The sequence below is a fragment of the Nycticebus coucang genome, chromosome 6, assembly GCF_027406575.1.
Source record: "Nycticebus coucang isolate mNycCou1 chromosome 6, mNycCou1.pri, whole genome shotgun sequence".
NCBI lineage: Eukaryota > Metazoa > Chordata > Mammalia > Primates > Lorisidae > Nycticebus > Nycticebus coucang.
In genome coordinates, this window is record NC_069785.1 from 54,469,998 (window position 1) to 54,492,233 (window position 22,236).

General features: G+C 41.3%; 1 protein-coding gene and 1 pseudogene across 4 annotated transcripts in view; one reads left to right on the plus strand and one right to left on the minus strand.

The window, feature by feature from the left end:
• MYO5A (myosin VA) overlaps positions 1-21,888 on the minus strand; it is a 210,103-nt gene extending 188,215 nt beyond the window's left edge. For 2 of the 4 annotated variants that reach the window (XM_053595127.1, XM_053595126.1), the window contains exon 1: positions 21,669-21,887. In XM_053595127.1, the coding sequence (XP_053451102.1) occupies positions 21,669-21,695 (27 nt within the window). In that variant the 5' untranslated portion in view covers positions 21,696-21,887. Of the gene's footprint in view, positions 1-21,668 lie in introns of all 4 variants that reach the window. The other 2 variants (XM_053595125.1, XM_053595128.1) reach the window with 2 other exon arrangements.
• On the plus strand, positions 6,008-6,788 carry LOC128587674 (pentatricopeptide repeat-containing protein 2, mitochondrial-like; annotated as a pseudogene).
• Positions 21,889-22,236: the final 348 nt, after the last annotated feature.

Genomic DNA, 22,236 nt, shown 5'->3' on the forward strand with positions numbered 1-22,236 from the left:
GATTTTTACAAGTCATTTAAAATAGACAAGCTAATAATATACATAAGAATTAATATTAATAGACTATTAGGTATGCTAAGCACTACACTTTATACACACACACTCAGCTGCCCCATAAGGCAAATACATTCACTAATTCATTAATTTGCTTATGGTCACACAGGAAATTCAACCTAACTCTAGAGATCACACTCTTAATCATATCACATCATTGATTGTTATTTTATTTATCATATAACCAAATTTATAAAATTTAACTCTTGTTTATAAATTATAAATAGTCTTTCTCTACTTTATTTTCATAGATATATAGTTCACAGAAATCCTAACATAGCAGCGGCACCCGTAGCTCAGTGGGTAGGGTGCTGGCCACATACACTGAGGCTGGAGGGTTCAAACCTGGCCCAGGCCTGCTAAAACAATGACAACTGCAACAACAACAACAAAAAAATAGCCAGGCGTTGTGGCGGGCACCTGTAGTCCCAGCTACTTAGGAGGCTGAGGCAAGAGAATTGCTTAAGCCCAAGAGTTGGAGGTTGCTGTGAGCTAGGACACCATGGGACTCTACTGAGGGTGACAGCTTGAGACTGTTTCAAAAAGAAAAAAAATCCTAACATAGCAAAGCTGCTTCAATCACATTTTCAAAATCCAAATAGATTTTGTAGCTACTTTTAGAAAAGCTTAGATAAAACTTACAGCTAATCTGATAAAACCACTCAAAAAAAAAAATCACAGCACAAAGACAATGCACAAACAAAAGCAGAAATATAAGTGTATGTCTGTGTTAGTCCTATCTGTTCTAATCCCTCCTCTGTTCCATCTACTCTTGAGTCTGCTGCTTCTACAGCATTGACCAGCATGCTATATTGGCCAATCTTGTGGTAGGCAGGCTGTTGGTTTCCTGAGTTATTAGACTGTTTCCCTCCCTAAGACATTAACCCTGTTTGGCCCTCACAAAGCTGATAACACACATTTGAGTTATTATATCCAAATCTCCATCCTGAAACTTCCCTTTCCTCAGCTTTTTATTATTTTAGTTTGTAGGCTTCCTTTTTTCTTTTTCTTTCTTTTTCTTTACCCCTTTATTATTATGCTCCTAGAAATTCAGCTCCTGAACATACATAAGATCCTGAGAGTCTCAATAAAACAATGAAATCCATATATTCCTATCTGCTAAAAAATTACAAGCCATGTGTTATACAATAATTTCCTCCAATTCTCATCTAGTATTAAAATGAAAATGGATTAAACTCTTTTACTGTTTGCTCAAAGGCAAGTGTCTTCAGGTTGGGTTGGGAAAAAAACCAAGATTATCACATATAAGAAAAAATTTTCCTACTTGTCTCTTCACCTAGTTTTCCTTCTCTGGCTTTCTCTGTCTAATAATGTATAGTTCTTTAACTATTTGAAAGAAAAAAAACTAAAAACTCCACAGTAGCAAGACTAGCTGACATCATAATTAGCTTAAGAGAATAGTGATGGGAACATTCAAAGCCTTTTATTCCTTCTAATAACCCAGCAGGTCATCTTACCTGCTACTTGCTACCCTACTTGTACATACAAATGTTAGCTTGCTAGGTCAGCTGTATTTAAACTAAAATATGACAGCTATAAATAAAACAGAGGCCATTTTTAGATTCTGACAAGCCAAAGCTCATGCACTCTTCTCTAGAAAACTATCACCAAAGGCAAACATAGAGCAACTTCAAGAGGAAATAAAAGAAAATCACTACATGGCCTGAATGATTCATGTTAAAATGAGAACCATCAGATGAGGACTGTAAGAACTGTAAGATGGATCAACTGCTTAAAATGGTCTCAAGTGAACAATCTGTGCCATTCTTTCTCTGGTCTCTTGGCGGGGTGGGGGGGGAAGGAGCAGAAATAAAGCTCTAAGGTCTTTTAATGAAACTGTTATTCCATTAATTATTTGAGGCTGTTTTTGTTTCATTGGAATTAATTAACATAATCCTTCTGCTTTAACCTCCAGCTGCATCTGATGTCACTGCTGTGGCAGTGCAGAATGAAACCAAAGGACAACTGGCTACTTAAAGGGTCACTAAGCTGACTAAAGTGAAAAGCATTCACAGCAGCAGTTCCAGGGCTCTGGCTGAGACTCTATTTATCTACATACAGACCACTTTCTTAATAAACTCAGTCTATGCAATTTCAGAATTACATAACCTTAATGGATGCTTTACTGCAAGCATTTTCAAGCTGGAATCATGTATAATGAGTTACTCCATCTATTTCACCCATATATATTTTAAAATAATTTGTCCTCCACTCACTATTAAATTTTACCACAGTCTACGACAACTACCTTAGAAAAGCCTGAAAATAGCCAACAGATAAGCAAGTCAAATAAAAATACAGGAAATATTTAACCTTAACAGAATTACTAGCCAGGCACAGTGACTCACACCTAGCACTTTGGGAGGCCAAGACAGGATGACTGCTTGAGGTCTGGAGTTGGAGACCAGACTGAGCAAAAGTGAAATTTCACCTCTACAAAAAACAGAAAAATTAGCCAGGTGTGGTGACACGTGCACCTATAGTCCCAGCTATTCAAGAGGGTAAGGCAGGAGGATTGCTTTGAGCCCAGAAGTATGAGGTTGCTGTGAGCTATGATGATGCCACTGCACTCCTAGCCAGAGTAATGGAGTGAGATCCTGTCCCAAAAATGATAAAAAAACATAATTATCTTAAGAATCTAGGTCTAATGTATAGAATGGCACAGATTATAACTCAATCTTACAGATTGGTTAAACAGAAACAGCTTTTCTTTTAAACGTCCCATCACTTAAAATTTTTTATGAACTTCGATGAGACTTCCTAACTCTCAAGCCAACCAATTAATCTGCACTCCACACATTTCTTAAACACATCCTAATGGAGGTCGCAGCTCCAAAAGAGTAAGTCGACCTCAATGACTCTCAAAGGCAGTGACTGAGGAGGCAATTTCTGAATGTTCCACAGATTATTCTTATTCCTGACACTAAGGCATTGCTCTGACACAGACTCAGAAAACTCTTGAAACCAAAAAAATGCCACCTCTGCCTCAAGGGAAGAGTACATCTTTTGAAGAATAGGGCCCTTACTTAAGACCTCTGGCCACTTTCCCAGACACATTTCAGTAGTGAACTCATTATAAGAAACATTTAATTATAGGATCTGCAAAGCAGAGGAGTTTATCTGAAAAACATTAACTAAAAAACACCTTTTCAGGGTGGCGCCTGTGGCTCAGTCCGTAAGGCGCCGGCCCCATGTACCGAGGGTGGCGGGTTCAAACCCGGCCTCGGCTGAACTGCAACCAAAAAATAGCCGGGCATTGTGGCGGGCGCCTGTAGTCCCAGCTGCTTGGGAGGCTGAGGCAAGAGAATCGCTTAAGCCCAGGAGTTGGAGATTGCTGTGAGCTGTGTGATGCCACAGCACTCTACCCAGGGCCATAAAGTGAGACTCTGTCTCTACAAAAAAAAAAAAAAAAAAAAACACCTTTTCAGAGTTTCAAGAGCTCAATCGTATGTCTTGGTGATTATTTCCCACATTACCTCTCTTGATGCAGTAAATGTGTTTTTTTCTTTAATAACTGTCTCTGCTAGTTATTTCTCCTCCCTTTAGTGTGAGTCAACCTTACCCTTTCCAAAGCCAACAGCCTCTGAGCAACCAGGTTATCCAGCCATTCAATATGAATGCAACGGCTTTACAAATAAAAGCCTGAGTGGCTTTTATTAGTCAGCAATAGTCTCCTCAGCTAACACGAGAATGTGTAGATCATAATATTCATTCTGCCATATGATTCCAAAATACTGGAGGAGGAAGGATCCTGTCTCCCTCTAAAGTTGGGGTTTATCTACGGCTTGATCTGCTGGCCCTTTGATTCATAATATTGATATTTACCTCTAGAGTCTCTAGAATTTCTTTCTAGTGAACTGTTATGCCTGGCACACTCTGAGATCCCAAATATATAATTATAATTAGGAATTTATTCCTTAGTACTTTGATATTCCTGTGTTGTTTTAGTTTTCTGAGATCTAACTAATCTTCTTAACACTGATATCACCAAGTTTTTATACCAATATTGTAGAAAAATGGGATGTTTTACAACTATAGTCAAATTCATTAATAACTACGAACAAACACAAAGACTTTTGGTTCTCTTTAATTAAAAGGTAAACTGTCAAAAAGTAATAAGTATTTATCATAAAGGACTAATAAAGCACCATATGGCAAATCCAATATAATACTCCAAAGCCAGCGGCGCCCGTAGCTCAGTGGGTAGGGTGCCAGCCACATACACCAAGACTGGCAGGTTCGAATCCGGCCCTGGCCTGCTAAAGCAACAATGACAGCTGCAACAGAAAAATAGCCAGGCATTGTGGCGAGCGCCTGTAGTCCCAGCTACTTGGGAGGCTGAGGCAAGAGAATCGCTCAAGCCCAAGAGTTTGAGGTTGCTGTGAGCTGTGACGCCCAAGAGTTTGAGGTTGCTGTGAGCTGTGACACCACCGCACTCTACCGAGGGCAACATAGTGAGACTCTGTCTCAAAAAAACAAATACTCTCAAGCCATTTAAAAACATATTGTAGAAGAGTATGTATGGGCAAGGGAAAATCTTCACAATATACTACTAAGAGAAAACAAGCTTTCTACAAAATCAAACTATTTTGTGAAAGAAAATATAAACCAGAAAAAAAGACTAAAAAGAAGACTAAGAAAAGACACCACCAAAATATTAAGAGTATCTGAGAATAGTGAGATTATATTCAATTTTTTCTTTTGCATTTCTAAATTTTCCAAGATTCTGAACTGGACATTTATTGTTTTTATATTTTTTAAAATAGCTTTTTCTTAAAAAGGAAAATAACTCCCAAAATAATTTTGCAGGAGTAGGGCGCCAGCCCCATATACCAGAGGTGGTGGGTTCAAACACAGCCCTGGCCAAAAACTGCAAAAAAAAAAAGCAAACTAATTTTGCAAGCCATTTCCCACACTATTTCACACTTACTATTAGTAAAGGTAACAGAACATCTTTTGCCATAAAAGACTCTCAATTATGTTTTAATATAAGGAAGGCAGTTTTTCCAGTTGCCTTTAAAAATAGCAAAAAAGATTCACTGGGTCACTGCCATGTGCCAGGTTTTCACACATATTCTATTAAAAGTGAAACATTAAGGATAGCCAGGGGAAACAAAACCCCAAATTAGCAGACAGTATATCTACAGTAATATCATCTTATAATTTTAAAAAGACACACCACCACTTAATATATAATTCAATTCAATTTTTATTGAGGACCTACTAGGTGGGGGAATCTTAGCAAGATGGAGGTATGGTAAACAGGGTGAAGCAAAACTCAAACACAGGTTCAAAAGGCAAGGTTTGTTCAGTGTCTTATCATGGGGTTCCATAAAATAGCTGCATTGGAATCTCTTACAATATACCTGGGACTATATATATTTTTTGAGAATGCTGAATGTTAAACTTAAAACACACAGAAACAAAGGGAAAACTCGGAGAAACCTTTCCAATGATACTTTAATGTCATTTAATTCATTCGTTCATTCAATCACTGACTTGGTGCTTAACATAGGCCAAACACTGGTCTAGATGCTGAGTCAAAAAACAAATGAGGGGCAGAGCCTGTAGCTCAGTGAATAGGGCACCGGCCCGCTGAGGGTGGCAGGTTCAAAACCAGCCCCAGCCAAACTGCAACAACAACAAAAAATAGCCAGGCGTGGTGGGTGCCTGTGGTCCCAGCTACTTGGGAGGCTGAGGCAAGAAAATCACCTAAGCCCAAGAGCTGGAGGTTGCTGTGAGCTGTGACGCCACAGCACTCTACCGAGGGCAGTAAGATGAGACTCTGTCTCTAAAAAATAAATTAAAAAAAAAAAAAAACCTGGAAGAGAAATTGACCCAGAACAAGCTCATCTTGAAGGAGGAGTTGAGAAACTTGTTTCATTTATGTGAGTCCTAGGATGACGTGGAGCTGGCTGAAAGTATCACTTACATGTACCACACAGAGAACAGAAATTTCAATTTGGCGGAATATAAGTCTGCACCACTTTTCATGAGGCTATGTTACAAGTTGGATCTTGAGAGGTCTGTACTGGCCCTCATCAAAGACCAGTGTTTATAAGGTTTCTTCGCAGACTCCACATAATTCAATATTTTGAGGAGTATGTTATTTATCTAGGGTAAATATAAAAGTGCTTCAGAAATATTGATAAGAGATGAAAATCCAGATGTAAAGTTCAGCAAAGATACCTATGGTTTTGCAATTTGCTACAAACTGAATAACCCTGAATCTCTCAAAATCTGTACCATGTTAAGAGAAGAACCCCTAATCAAAGGAGTTCTCTCCAGAAGAACATCCTGTTTCACTGTGGCATCAGCTCTGAATCAGAACCAGGTGGCAAAAGCTATGTCCATTTTTTCTCAAATCACAAATCCAGAAAGCATAGCCTGCATTAATTTAAATATCATAATCCATATCCAGTCAGATATGTTGGAAACCCCCAGAAGATAATGTAAGCTAAGGAAGGAAATGTATCAAGATTTGTGAAAAGACATCCTGGCCAAAGCGAGGGAAAAAGTGAAAGATATGCCTGTTCTTTCGGCCAGCGATGACCTGGCCAATGCGCATCATTGGCCAGGTCATCACTCACACTTGGGATGACCTGCTCTGCCATTCCCCCAAGGACAAGAAAACCCACATGTTGCCACTGAACAAGAGGACAGTTAGCCATCGGACCTTTCAACCACTCAGCAAGTCCCCATTGGCTGAGTAACCCTAGTTTTAATCCACCTGTCTATCTGAGGGGCCCACTTCTTTTTTTTATTGTTTGGGGTCCACTGAGAGTACAAAGAATTGGGTTATACTAATTGCATTTGTTAGGTAAAGTCCCTCACATCATTGTGTCCCGCATGAGTAACTGGCTTCCCTAAGAAGCCAGGCATCACAGTTCAGTGGACAAAAGATGCTACCACTTGGTCTCCTCCCTAAATCCCCAAGTCATTGAGTCATGGCATACTGATCTAAGAGGTTACTATGTTGTACCACTGTAAAGGTCTATATGAGCACAGAAAACTCAGCTCCTTTATTTTTTTTTATTATAATTTTTTTTGAGACAGTCTCACTATGTAGCCCTTGGTAGAGTACCGTGGCATCACAGCTCACAGCAACCTCAAACTCTTGGGTTTAAGCAATTCTCTTGCCTCTGCCTCCCAAGTAGCTGGGACTACAGGTGCCCACCACGACGCCCAGCTATTTTCTGGTTGCAATTGTCACTGTTGCACTGTCACTGTCACGGGCACCACCCTCAGCTGCTTAGAAAGGAGGATTCTTCTGTGTACACTGCTGAGGATTCTTGAAGGAACGTTGTCACTGTCACCAGTCCAACTTCTGGTACCAGAGAGGAACCCATAAGCACCATCAGGAATGAATTTCACTATATATTTGGTCAACTCTGATTTTTAAGAGTAGTTACTTGCAAAATATATCCTTACTGAATTCAGGAGGTTTGAAACCATATTCTATCCCGTTAGAAAACCCCAGAATTTTCTCACTGCTCTGCCATCAAGTATGTCTTTCTTTTTCTTCTTTTTTTTGGAGACAGAGTCTCACTTTGTCACCCTCGGTAAAGTGCTGTGGCGTAACAGCTCACAGCAACCTCAAACTCTTGGGCTCAAGAGATTCTCTTGCCTCAGCTTCCCTAATAGCTGGGACTACACATGCCCCCCACAACACCCAGCTATTTTTAGAGACAGGGTCTCATTCTGGCTCCAGCTGGTCTCAAACCCATGAGCTCAGGCAATCCACCCTCTTGGCCTCCCAGAGTGCTGGGATTAGTCATGAACCACCCTTTTCTTTTACAGGCACATGCCCAACCCTTTTCTTTTTCTTCTTTTAAGACAGGGTCTCACTGTGTCACCTAGGCTAGAATGCAGCGGCATCATCATAGCTCCATACGACCTCAGACTCGGCTCAAGCAATCATCTCACTTCAGTTCCCTAAGTACCTGGGACTATAGGTGCATGTCAACATGCCTGGCAAATTTTTTTTAATTTCTTTTTTATTTCTTATAGAAATGGGGATCTCGCAGTGTTGCTCAGGCTGTGTGGAGTACCGGCTGTGAGATGGCAACTCCACAGTCTGGGGGACGTTCAAGGAACGACACCCTACTTCTTCTCCTCCTTGAACAACAACATTCTTTTCTCAACACCAACACGCTTTTCTCCTCTGCCAGAAGTCCTATAGTCCCTGCATACTTTCCTTTTTATCTTTTACAGGAAAGCACATCATAGCTTATCCTCCCTAAAGTTAATCTTTACTGTATGTACTATATTCATGTCAATTTCCCTCTAGTAAGCAACTTTGTTTAGATAAGTGACCTTGTTTAGATACTATATAATAAAGCTGTTTTCACGTTTCAGTGCTGGCTGCAATCTTAGCTGCTCCAGTCCTTCCCATCCCATCTTTGACTCTTGTGTATTTTCTTTCTTCATTCCTCACCATTCCCACTCTGGTTGGTTCCCTCTAGCGCTGGTTCTCAAAAAAGCTGGTCTCCAATTCCTGGCCTTAAGTGATCCTCCTATCCTCAGTACACTGGTGCTTCCTAAAGTGCCAGGACAGGATTACAGGTGTGAGCCATCACTCCCAGCCCACCATCATATATTTCAATTACCCAAGACAAGATATTTGAGCTCTTTTTCCCATATGCAAAATAGTATGCCAACGTATATTTACATATAAATTTGAAATTTTTATTCATGGTTTAGTAGGATCAAATTTTCTCAAAAATAACAGAAATAAAAAGGTTCCAGACCAAACTTCTTAGAATTGTACTTGTTTTTTCTCAGCAGCACAAACAAAATCAGAATTTAGCTTTCAGAGATGATCGGTAAGCCAAATTTAAATGATTACTGTTTTGTTCATAAGTAAACCCTGTACTTTTCAAAATAAGTGTCAATAACAACTATACAATACTTTTTAAAAATATGTGCTATGCATTATTCTAAGTGCTTTGCATAAAAAATCCCATTTAATCCTCATGAACCCTACGGAGTAGGTATTATCCCATTATACAGATGAGGAAACTAAGACGTGATGAAATTAATCAGGTAAAGTGATAAGAAGAGGAAAGGAGGAGGTGAAAAGTTCAATTTTGAATATGCTCAGTTTGAGATGCTTGTGAAGATGTCCATAAAACAGCTGTTTGTAGGGATCTAGGTTTGTAGGGGAAGCAAGTAGACTAGAATCAGATTTGGAAGTCATTAGCACAAAGCTGGTATCTGATTCTTCAGAAATGGATCAGGCCACACTGGAAAGGAGTATAGGTCAAGGTCAGAACCCAGGAGCACTAACATATAAGGTGCAAAAGGAGGTAGGCAAAGTTCTGAAGAAGAAAGAGCAGCCAGAGAGAAAGGAGAATGACAACTGTAATAGCAACAACAGCTGCTAATATTTATAAGAATTTACTATCTGCTAAGCATTTTTTAACATATTAAATAATTTAGTCTTGGGAGGTACCTGTGGCTCAGTGAGTAGGGCACCGGCCCCATATACCAAGGGTGGCAGGTTCAAACCTGGCCCTGGCCAAACTGCAACAACAACGAAAAAAAAATAGCCAGGCACTGTGGCGGGTGTCTGTAGTTTCAGCTACTTGGGAGGCTGAGGCAAGAGAATCGCCTAAGCCCAAGAGGCCAGAGGTTGCTGTGAACTGTGACGCCACGGTACTCTACCAAGGGCGACAAAATGAGACTCTGTCTCTAAAAAAAAAAATAAATAAAATAATTTAGCCTTCATTAACCACATAAAGTAGATATTACCACCATTAGAAAGATAAGAAAACTGAGGCACAAAGAGGTTAAAGTAGTTTGCCCAAGGACACATAGAAACTGAATAAGTAAAACCTGAACCAAACCAGGATCCAACTTCTAGGTGCAGAGTCCATGCCCACGCCCTTGAGTCCTGCTATGATGCACTTCTTCTCTTTCAGGATACTGGGAGGGGTGGAAACCAAGAATTTACACAATTGTAACAAGGCCTTTAGAATAGTGTCTGGACAACAATATAATGTCAGTAAATATTAATCATTATTATTTGATAATTATACTACCATGGAGTTATGCACTTGCCCAAATCACTGTTTTCAGAAGAAACAAATAACTAAGGGAAAATCAAGGATTTTTCTTTTTTTTTAAGAGATAGTCTCACTCTGTCGCCCTCAGTAGAGTGCTATGAAATCACAGCTCACAGCAACCTCCAGTTCTTGGGCTTAGGTTATTCTCTTGTCTCAGCCTCCTGAGTAGCTGGGAATACAGACACCCGCCACAACACCCAACTATTTTTTGTTTGCAGTTTGGCCAGGGCCGGGTTCGTACCTGCCACCCTCAGTATATGGGGCCAGCGTCCTACTCACTGAGCCACAGGCACTGCCCCCAAAAATCAAGATTTTAGTGGAGGAAGAAAAGCAAAGGATGTTAAGTCTTCAACTCAGTTTCCTACGCCTTTAATATCTAAGGCTCCACACATCAACCCTCATCCAGGTTTGTGACTACCACCACACTCAAGTCCTTTGTGAGAGCTGCTGTATATAGCAATGATCTAAAGACCTCACAAATCCCCAAACACCTTCTGAGTGCTACAAAGATCCCATTTTAGGGTGCAACCTCTACTACTGAGTACATTTTGCTCCATTCTAATTGTTTTAAAGAAGGTTATTGCTGAAGAACTCTCAGATTTTCTACTGCCCTCTGAAAGTAAATGCCTGGCCTATTCTAGACAACAGTTAGTATGTTCTAATTTAGGAGGACATGTCTATAATAAAAGGGTAACATAGTATCCAGTTTAACTTAATTTTTAAATTAAAATTAATATCATTTATACTTTTTTTTAAGACTGCGTGTGTATATATATATATATATTTTTCCCCTCCCTAGTTTTTGGCCTGGGCTGGGTTTGAACCCACCACCTCCGGCATATGAGGCTGGTGGCCTATCATTTATACTCTTAACACAGTATATATAGGCTCAGCACCCATAGCTCAGTGAGTAGGGCGCGGGCCACATACACCAAGGTTGGCAGGTTCAAGCCCAGCCTGGGCCTGCTAAACAATGACAATTGCAATAGCCAGGCATTGTGGTGAATGGCTATAGTCCCCTATAGCTACTTGGGAGGCTGAGGCAAGAGAATCACTAGAGCCTCAAAGTTTAAGGTTGCTGTGAGCTGTGATACCACGATATTCAACCAAGGGCGACATACTGAGACTGTCTAAAAAAAAAAATACATAAAATAAAACTTCTTTGTAATTTATTCTCTCTCTGGCACAGATTCATCCATGATCAAAAAGAAACAAAGGGAGTAAGAACAACAATAATGAAAACAAGAAGACAAAACAGTTCAGAATTCTAAAAGGTTAAATTTGTAAATGAATTTGTGTATTTCTACTCTAGGAAGATTTCTCAAAACTAAACAAAGATATCAAAAGCAGAAAGCAGCTCCCAGAAGTGGGACATCTGGTCACCCGAGCCTTGAGGAAATGCACATAAAAAGTGCTACTTTTAAAACAAAATGAATGTGAATGTCCCCTTCTGTATAAATATAAATGCCAATTCTTGCCAGGGAGACGGGATTCTAAAATCGACTAAGCAAAGATTTATGTACAATGATGCCCACAGTACGTTACTTCTAATGGTGAAAAATACCCAGAAATAAATAAATTTTGTATACCCAAATGATATAGTATTATGCAGCCATAACAATATTTCAATAAATATTTATTGTTATAAAAATTCTCATAATACACATTTAGTTTTAAAAAATCATTATAAAATCATTTTTTAAATCATTACCATTTATGAATATAGATAAAAGACTTAAGGAAGTAGGGCGGCGCCTGTGGCTCAAGAAGTAGGGCGCCGGTCCCATATGCCAGAGGTGACGGGTTCAAACCCAGCCCTGGCCAAAAAAAAAAAAGACTTAAGGAAGTAAATCAGTAGTTGACAATGATTATCTGTAGGTGGGATAATTAATTTAGTTTAACTTTTCTTCCTTTATATGTTTCTGTATTATCCAAATTACCTACGATGTATCATTTCCATATGAAGAAATGTTGCTTATATGTCAACCATTTTTTCTTAAAGTTGTTCCAGTTAACCCTTCTTGCTATTTTTAACTCTCACTCTTTCTTACCCTAGACTAAGCCTTAAGGTAGTGATACCAGGGGACATCCAGAACATCTGCAGACAGTATTGGTTGTCACAGCTGGGGGAGGAGGGTGCTACTGGATTTAGAGGATAAAGGTCAGGGATTTGGTTAAACAAATCCACAATACACAGGACAGCCTCCAACAAAAAGAGAATAATCCAGCCTACCATGAATAGTACAGAGGTTGATAAATTTTGGTTTAGGATAAAAAAAATGAGTTTAAGAGTAAGAGTGTGTTAAAATGCAATATTAACTCTGAGGGGTTTCACTTGTTTTCTTTCTTTTTTTTTTGTAGAGACAGAGTCTCACTTTATCGCCCTCAGTATAGTGCCGTGGCATCACACAGCTCACAGCAACCTCCAACTCCTGGGCTTAGGTGATTCTTTTGCCTCAGTTTCCCGAGTAGCTGTGACCACAGGCACTGTCACAACGCCCAGCTACGTTTCACTTTTTCATTTCTAAAATAAGAAATATACATTCTGAATTGATAAAAATTTAATCCAGGTTCTGACCCAAATTCCTTATTAAGAGAACCAATTTCCCAATTTTATAGAAAATATGTCTAGAAATTCTGGTTCTAACCTAATCATGCTTCTTGGCAAACTAGAAGTAGGATTTTTCTCAGCTTAAGTATATAGAAACCAATTTTATGTAAAAGTTAAGTACTGTTAACAAAAATGTTTTAAAGTATGATTGTGTCTTTAAAGGAGTATCTGGTCATTTACTATATGTACTCCAGTATGGCAAACTGACAAACTAAGGTGGAACTAGTCTAGTCTATCTAGTCTGACAACTAGTCTAACACAAAAGCACTTAATTGTATGAAACAGACACACACATACACAGAAAATGAGTTATGCAAACTCATATAAAATTACTTCCTATTATGATGTCAGATTCAGGGAGAATCTGAACAAAGCCAAAGTACAAATGAGGTACCCTCCCCAATCTAAGTTATTAAATAACAATTCACTCCATAATAATTTATTTTATTCCATTATAGGTATGAGTGTGTATGTATATTTAGTTATAAATAATTGTAACAGTGCAGCGCCTGTGGCTCAGTGGGTAGGGCGCTGGCCCCATATACCAAGGGTGGTGGGTTCAAACCCGGGCCCGCCAAACTGCAACAAAAAAAAAAAACAGCCAGGCGTTGTGGCTGGCGCCTGTAGTTCCAGCTATTCGGGAGGCTGAGGCAAGAGAATCGCCTAAGCCCAAGAGCTGGAGGTTACTGTGAGCTGTGATGTCACAGCACTCTACCAAGGGCCATAAAGTGAGACTCTGTCAAGAAAGAGGAGAGGGGAGAGGAGAGAAAAAAGAAAAGAAAAAGAAAGAAGAAAGAAAAGAGAGAGAGAGAGAGACAAAAGAAAGAAAAGAAAGAAAAAAAGAGTGAGTGACAGGGTGACCCAAAGACCATGTCTGAGACTTGATTCCAACCATGCCTAGACTTTTAGGTCATACAAGCAAATAAAACCATTTTTGGCTTTAAGTTGGTTTCTATTACTTCCAACTAAAACAGCTCTTACTGGTAAACTGTTTAATGCTGTTAAAGAGAGGTTTGGTAAGTCAGTGTGCTATCATCTGTCAATTACCCAGGCCGTTTTTACTGACATGTGTACTACATCTCAGCTGATACGTTAACTTGTGGTAATGAGTTTCATAAATGTAAAATGTAATGATTAAAGTATAAATTTTTTTAAATGTAATGTATTTATTTATTTATTTCAAGACCTAACGAGCATCTCTACTAAACTCAGATTGGTGTTATAAACTTCTACTACTGATACCAAATATTCACCATAACCTCAGCTTACTATCTTCCTAGAGTTCTACCCTTTTAATCTCTCTACCCTCTTCACCAGCCTGATCATTTTATTTTTTCTAGTCTAAAATTTCTCTGGTTTCACTGTGTATTGGTGAAGAAGTAGAAACCCTAACCATACATGCAGGATTCCTAGCCAGAGCGATGTATGGTTTTGTACATATGACCAAGGATAAACAAAATTTTTTTATGTTCACGCTCCCTCCAGTCCAACACTTTGTTCACACTGTTGGCCACAGCAGCACATGAGGCCCAGGAGGTGGACACATGATCCTAAGGAACATGGAGGGATGTAATGCACTTCTCCTTTGAGGTCAATCAAGATTATTTTGAAATCAAAACATAATTACATCTCCCGTAAGTTCTACAATAGTAAAAAGCCTCTCTTGTACAAGATGTTTAATGCTAACATCTGCTAATTAAGGAGAATTCCAGGTGAGGAATTCTAAATGGAAGAGGAATAGAGAATGCTGAAAGCATGAAGAAGCCAGGGATAGGTTTCCACTAAACTTAAGCTGTATCAGCACAAACTCAAACTGACATTACCACCAAGAGAGATGGGGAAGAGGAACTGTTAAAGGTCAAACTTGACCAAAAAAAATCCATGAGGAAACAAAGCTTCAAAGGCAGACATCATTAATAAATGCAAAGTGGTAAATGCATGAAGGAAAGAGTCAATAAAAACCACCTAAACTCCTTTTCCGTCTTCTCTCACCTCCTACAGAAAACGAACTCATAGAGTGATCTTTAAGGCCAGACCTTTGTATTAAGTATTTCTAGTGCTTGGGCTAAGGTGGAATCATAGCATGAATTTTGGGAAAAAAACAAAAACAAAGAACTCTTCCTTCTGCAATAATAGGGTAAGCACTAATGTGATTAACTCTTCAAATAAGTTGGGGAAGAGAAGAAGATAAGTACAAGGAAACTTTGGAGAGTAATGCAAATATTCTATATCTTGTTTGTGGTGGAGTTTACATGGCAATATTTTTGTCAAAACTTGAACTACACACTTAAAATCAGTGAAGGTTGGCTGGTCCAAGTGCAGTGGTGTTTATGACTACTTGATCACACCCAATTACAGATTTCCTTTGTTCCTTCTCAATCCCACTGTTTCATTTGAGTAACCTTTCGTTAAAAAAGCAAATTTTTGCATGTTAAATTATACCTCAATAAAGTTGATGAGCAATTAAGGCATGGTGCTAGAGGGAAAAGAAGAACAAACCCCCAAGGCAGACAAGAGGGAGGAGTCTGAGAAAACCACTGTGATAGGGAGGACAGGACCAGGCTGTGGGGTGGGAGAAGTGTTGTTTTATTCACAGTATTTCATTTACAGGCCTTGGCCAGATCTTACTCCATAAATCAGCCAGAAGTTTAGACTTCCTATAACGTTCTGTACTTTTCTAGGAACTACTAAAGTATAAACAAAAAAAATCCAAGTCTATCCTACGGTGGACCAAGTGCCTCTATAGTCTCCCAATGGATATAAAAATCTGCATAAGGTAATTGGTGGGTCCACACCTACGGTATATCTTACAAGGGTACATGTGAAATTTACTAAATGTAGAATATAAATGTCTTAACACAATAACTAAGAAAATGCCATGAAGGCTATGTTAACCAGTTTGATGAAAATATTTCAAATTGTATATAAAACTAGCACATTGTACCCCATGATTGCATTGATGTACATAGCTATGATTTAATTAAAAAAAAAAAAAAAAAAGTCTAGCCGGGCGTTGTGGCGGACGCCTGTAGTCCCAGCTACTCGGGAGGCTGAGGCAAGAGAATCGCTTAAGCCCAGGAGTTGGAGGTTGCTGTGAGCTGTGTGACGCCACGGCACTTGTACCGAGGGCCATAAAGTGAGACTCTGTCTCTACAAAAAAAAAAAAAAAAAAGTTAAAAAAAAGGTCTGCATAAAATGAAAAACAAAGAAACTAAATTATCTTCTTAGGCAAGAAGTAAAGAGAGATCATGCCTCTCCTCCCACATTCTCCTATAGAAAAGTTAGCCTTTCCATCACCCCTCCCCCAAAGTTGCAGTAAAATCCTTGGAAGCCCATTCATAGACTCCTCCCAACTCCCCACCCCATCCCTGTTTCCCTTACTAAAGCTAAAAGTACCACAGTAGCAATTCTCATTAGCATTAGAACCTCTTTTAACCACTAGGCAATACACAGAACTTTCACACTTCAGGAGATAGTAACAAATTTCAAGAGGAAATCATGGGCTTTCTGCTTGCTCAAGCAGTTTAAAAATGTATTTCTATAGCCGGGCGTTGTGGCGGGCGCCTGTAGTCCCAGCTGCTTGGGAGGCTGAGGCAAGAGAATCGCGGAAGCCCAAGAGTTAGAGGTTGCTGTGAGCTGTGACACCACAGCACTCTACCCAAGGGTGGTACAATGAGACTCTGTCTCTACAAAAAAAAGTATTTCTAGGTAGCTTTCAAGTCCCAGAGTCAGTAAAAATTCATGATGGAATAGGAGTTAACTTTCAGTTTCCAAGCCTGGAGCTACTGGCATTAGATATTCTCTTTTCCATTCTATACCTACCTCAGAGAACTGTCTCTCAGATTTGTCCCTTCTTTCCCCTCTCCCAGACCCCCATCACTTCATATTTTGTTGCCTGGAACATTCCCTTGGTCTCCCTGGCTGCCCATTTTATTACTCATCCCATTCAACATGCCTGAAAAATGTTTACTTGTTTAACCACTTCTTTATATCCTGATTCATTCCTATAAGTGGACTAATCATCTTAAACCATTATTTTTAATCTGTCCCTCTCCTGTTTAAGCATTCATTCATTCATTCATTCAACAAATACTCAATGAATACCTATTCTAGGTGAGACATTGAGCTACACTCTACAGGAAGTCAACAAAACAGCTTCTCAAAGGGCTTATGATATTGTGTGGATGGTAAGCATACACACAAATACAGTAATTATAGTAAGAGAGAAACTTGTACAGGTCAATAAGAAAGAGAAGAAAGTGCTAGTCGGGGTTCAGAATCTGAACTGTCAGCTGCATGTCAAGCAAAGTCAGAAATGATACAGAAGAAACAGAATATGAGAGACAAGAAAAAGGATGCTAAGGTCTCCAACCTGAGGATTAGGAGAACAGCAGTGCCATTAACAAACCCAGGGACATCAGGAGGAAATATGAATGGATGGGACATGACAGAAGACTTGGGGATAGCTAATGTGCTTGCCAAACTCTACATATAAATGTGGAACGATCCCAGAAAAAAACTAGGCCATGTAGCTCCTATAGGAATAAGGGAATATGATGGGAAAGGAAAGTTAAAAATAAACAATCCGTTGGCCTAAACAGCATTTTCATCTAGGAGACTTTACGTGGCTCTGCGAATGTGAGATTTTAGGATGTTTTTGCATGGTTTCAATACTCAGCATCTTAGCACACTATGAGGACCCCCTTTTTTGGTTTGTTTTGTATTTTTGGCCTACTATACAAGCAAAGAGAGGAATTAAATAGATTCCTAATTAAATAGATTCAGGAAATAATGACCATTCCATAGCATTTATGGTGCTGTATGTCTGGGAACTTCACATGAGGAGGACTGGCATGCATTCACTACTTTGCTGCTGGTGATCCTTACAGGTCTAATAGATAAATCGCGCTCCACAAATGCTGAATTATTTCTAGTTGCTATTTTGGGTACTATCAGTATATCCTCTGTACCACTGGCAAGTCAAGACTAGCAAACATTTTCAAAATAAGAAGCAAGGAGATATCATAGATGCCTTCAATTCTTTTGGGAGCAAGGCAAGCAGACCTAAAAACAAATCAACATAAAACTCTGTGAATATACTACAAATCATTGAATAATACACTTTCTTTTTAAGAGACAGGTCTCATTCTGTTGCCCAGGCTAGAGTGCAGTGGCACAATCATAGCTCACTGCAGCCTCAAATTCTTGGGCCCAAGAGATCCTTCTACCTCAGCCTTCCAAGTAGCAGGAACCACATCTGGCTAGTTTGTATGTTTCATTTTTTTAGAGATGGAGTCTCACTATGCTGCCCAAACTTCTATCCTCAAGCAATCCTCCTGCCTCAACTTCCCAAGTAGCTGAGAAATAGTACACTTTATTGATAAATCACACCCCATATGAATATCTTAATGAAACTGTTATTTTAAAAAATCAACAAACATGTTTTAACCAAAATATCAGTTTCTAGAAATGTTATATCCCAGGGAACCTAGCAATGGACCTTAAAATTTTTATACTGGAAAATTTTACAAAATGGAAGTCTTGCTAAATTGGTGTTATAAAACCATTATCATTCTAGCTAAAAAGGAGAAACTGAACAGTCTCTTGTCCTTCAGTGTAATAATAGCTGATCTCTAACCCACATCAAAATCTTCCTTAAGATCTGAATGACACTTTTTAAAAGGGCACTTTTCAGATTTAACTACAATATTGAATGCCATAATTAATGCATGTCACTAATACATCTTTCTTTGTAATCTACCCCAGAACTCCCTTCCCTGTTAATCCTCTGCAAGGGAAAAATCCTTGTGTTTATCCACACTGATACTACTTTTAACCATTTCCCTCTTCTCCTAATAATCATTACCCCAGCTTTAATCTCTAGAATGATTCTAACCTTCCCCATTTCCCACCTCATTCCTTAACCTCTCCTAATAAATTACCATATCACCTGTCTGCTTGCCATTGCAGTAACAGTAGGTTATTTATATCTTTCAAGGTTCAAAATGGGTCAAAAATATAAGCAGACTGTAAGCCTCCTGAGGGACAAGACTATGTCTTGTTGATTACTAGAACCTCTCAACATTAAGCAGAGTACCTGGTACACTGGATGTCTCATAAATGTTTTTGCCTACTATTACGCTAAAGCCCATCACAAAAAGAATTAGCCAACAACCAAGTGACCACTCTAGGGAGAAAACAGAGTAAGTCCCAATTTCAATCTTAATATCTAAACCTGTTTGTCTTTACAATAACTAAATGGCAGATTTTTTTTTTTTTTTTGGTAGAGACAGAGTCTCACTTTATGGCCCTCTGTAGAGTGCTGTGGCCTCACACAGCTCACAGCAACCTCCAACTCCTGGGCTTAAGCGATTCTCTTGCTTCAGCCTCCCGAGTAGCTGGGACTACAGGCGCACTCCACAACGCCCGGCTATTTTTTGGTTGCAGTTTGGCCGGGGCTGGGTTTGAACCCACCACCCTCGGTATATGGGGCCGGCGCCCTACCGACTGAGCCACAGGCGCCGCCCTAAATGGCAAATTTTAAAACAGATTGTGATGAAGCTGTGACTGAAGGACAAAACTTTACAAGTTAAAAATCACAATATCTTTTTCAGCTCAGCACCCGAAGCACAGTGATGGCACCAGCCACATACACTGAGGCTGGTGGGTTCGAACCTGGCCTGGGCCAACTAAACAACAATGACAACTGCAACAACAACAAAAAATAGTCAGGCATTGTGGCAGGCGCCTGTTGTCCCAGCTGCTTGGGAGGCTGAGGCAAGAAAATCACTTAAGCCCAAGAATTGGAGGTTGCTGTTAGCTGTGACGCCATGGCACTCAACCAAAGGGCAACATAGCGGCACCTATGGCTCAGTGAATAGGGCACCGGCCCCATATACCAAGGGTGGTGGGTTCAAACCCAGCCCTGGCCGAACTGCAACAAAAAAATAGCTGGGCGTTGTGGCGGGCGCCTATAGTCCCAGCTGCTCGGGAGGCTGAGGCAAGAGAATCACATAAGCCCAAGAGCTGGAGGTTGCTGTGAGCCGTGTGATGCCACGGCACTCTACCGAAGGCAGTAAAGTGAAACTCTGTCTCTACAAAAAAAAAATTAAAATAGGGCAGTGCCTGTGGCTCAAGGAGTAGGGCGTCGGCCCCACACACCAAGGGTGGCAGGTTCAAGCCGCCAAAAATGCAAAATAAATAAATAGAAATCACTTTATCTATTCAATTTTTTTCTCCCAAATTATCCAACAATTTATTACCCACAGATGGGGCTGGGGAGAGATAGTGGATACACGAAGTAAAGAACGTTTATAGAATGATATTTCTTCAAGTGAAAATGACTATTTCTTTGTATCTACCTGATGGGTTTATTATGAAGATTAAATGCGTTAGTACTTTCAAACCACTTAGAACAGTACCTGGCACAAAGTAAACACTACATAAGCATTTGTTAATAAAGTAACTTTTCATCAGTTTTCAGTTACATTCATTCATACCTTAGAGATCTACAAAAGCTTAAAGAAATGACTAAGTTTATAGAGAAGTTCCAATTGCACAATTCTTAAATTAAGCCTTGAAAGAAAGAGGTCCCAGAGAATGTTCATACAAGCTCCTCATTTCACGGTTGATCATATATCTCATACCTGTATTTCTACAGAAATGCATGGGTTACAAAAAGCTTTCACAACTATTACAAAATTTGAACCTAACAACAGCTTGTAAGGAATCTAGGTCAGGTAATAACTGCATTTACACATGAGGAAACTGAACCAGAGAGGTTAAGTGACTTGCTCAAGGACACACAGCACGTGAAAAGGCCCAGGCTAGAATCCATGCCCAGTCCAGACCTCTTTTCTCCATAATATACTGCAGCTCAGTCCCTGAGATTACTTGAATCATTTTTGGAATAAATGACTCCAGGAACGTAAATGAAGGTTCTATTGCAAGTGCTAACTTGAAAAATTAAGGCCATTCTGTTAACTGGAATTAGAGGTAATCAATAGTTGGCAAAACGCCTACTACACATGAGCTATAGTTTAAAGTGCCATAATTACACACATTCTCACACTGCCCAAGACAAATTTTCAGAACAGACATCAAAGGGACAGTTCTCCAAAAATATGTCATTCATGGATTACCACACTCCGAGAATACTGGTGTCAGTTTAAGAAAGAAAAGGCTGCCACTTCCCTAAACCCAGAAGAAAAAGGCTTGCCCCAGAGGATGGTAAAGACATGGAGCCTAACAAGGCTCTACGGGATTACATGCAGGTTGCAAACGGCCAGAGACAGATGAGTACCGACCATCCCAGCCCATGAATCACCTCTCATTTATCCCGTGGCGTCTTCCCCAGGGGCTCACCACCCCAGGGCAGCAACCTGAAACCTGGCAGCTAAAGGTGAAAGTCGAGGGCCACCGTTCGCAGGAACCCAGGACCATCACAGAAAGGATGGATGGGGGGCGTTAGAGGTGGCACCGTATCCGCATACCAACACAGCACGTTATTTTAAGCGTGCGTCCTCACCAGAGGGACAATGGTATCCACCAAAGCATCAACTCCCACCAGCCGAGATTTTCTTTCAGCCAGATCGGAGGGCTAGTCTATTCTGGCCCAGGCCCGCCCTACCAAAGACACACGGCGGCCCGCTTTCCACTCGTAAACCCGCTCTGTCCCCCCACTCCACGACCCGGTGACCATGGGGACAGGCCTCCCTCAGCAGCCTAAACCATCAACGCCCAAAAGAGGAAGGTGCCGCAGCTGGCGGGCAGGGCCACGGGTTCTGGAACGCCTGGAAGAGGTGGTGCCGGCGGGGCCTGCCCGGCCTGGTGCGCCGCCCCTCCCCGGCCCCACAGCTGCCGGCGCCCGGCCGCGCGGTCCTCTCCCCACGGCGCCGGCCCGCCGGGCGCCTTACCTTTGTGTAGAGCTCGGACGCGGCCATGGCTGCTCCCGCGAGCCGACGCCCCCCGCCTGTGCGGAGGCCGCACCTCGCCTGGGCGGCCGCCCGCGCGGACTAGGAAGCGCCCGGCAGCGGCGGGCGGGGAGCAGGGCGGGGCGGGGCGGGGCGGGGCGCCTCAGGCGCGGGCGGCCGGCCGGAGCCTGGCCATCACTCCCGGGCTCGCCGCGAGCCGTCGCCAATGCTCCGCGTGCCCCCGGTCGTCGGGGTCGCAGTCGGCGCCGCAGCCTCCCCCGCGGCCCGCGATGCCGCCGCCGCCGCCGCCCTGTGCATTGTGGGAGCGGGAGGAGGCTGCGCCCGAGCGCTGCCACCGCGGCTGCTCCGGGCTCTCTCGGGCTCACGCTGCCTCCCGCCGGCTGCGGGCGCCGGGCAGCGTCAGCCTACCAGCCTGCGCCGTCGCGGCTCCGAAACCCGCCGAGGGCATCCGCCCCGGGGGCGCAGCGCACCCCGGACGCCTCCAGACCGGAGCTTGCGCTAGATGGTGCAGAAGAGCCGGGCACCCCGAGGGAGGGGCAGCACCGGACAG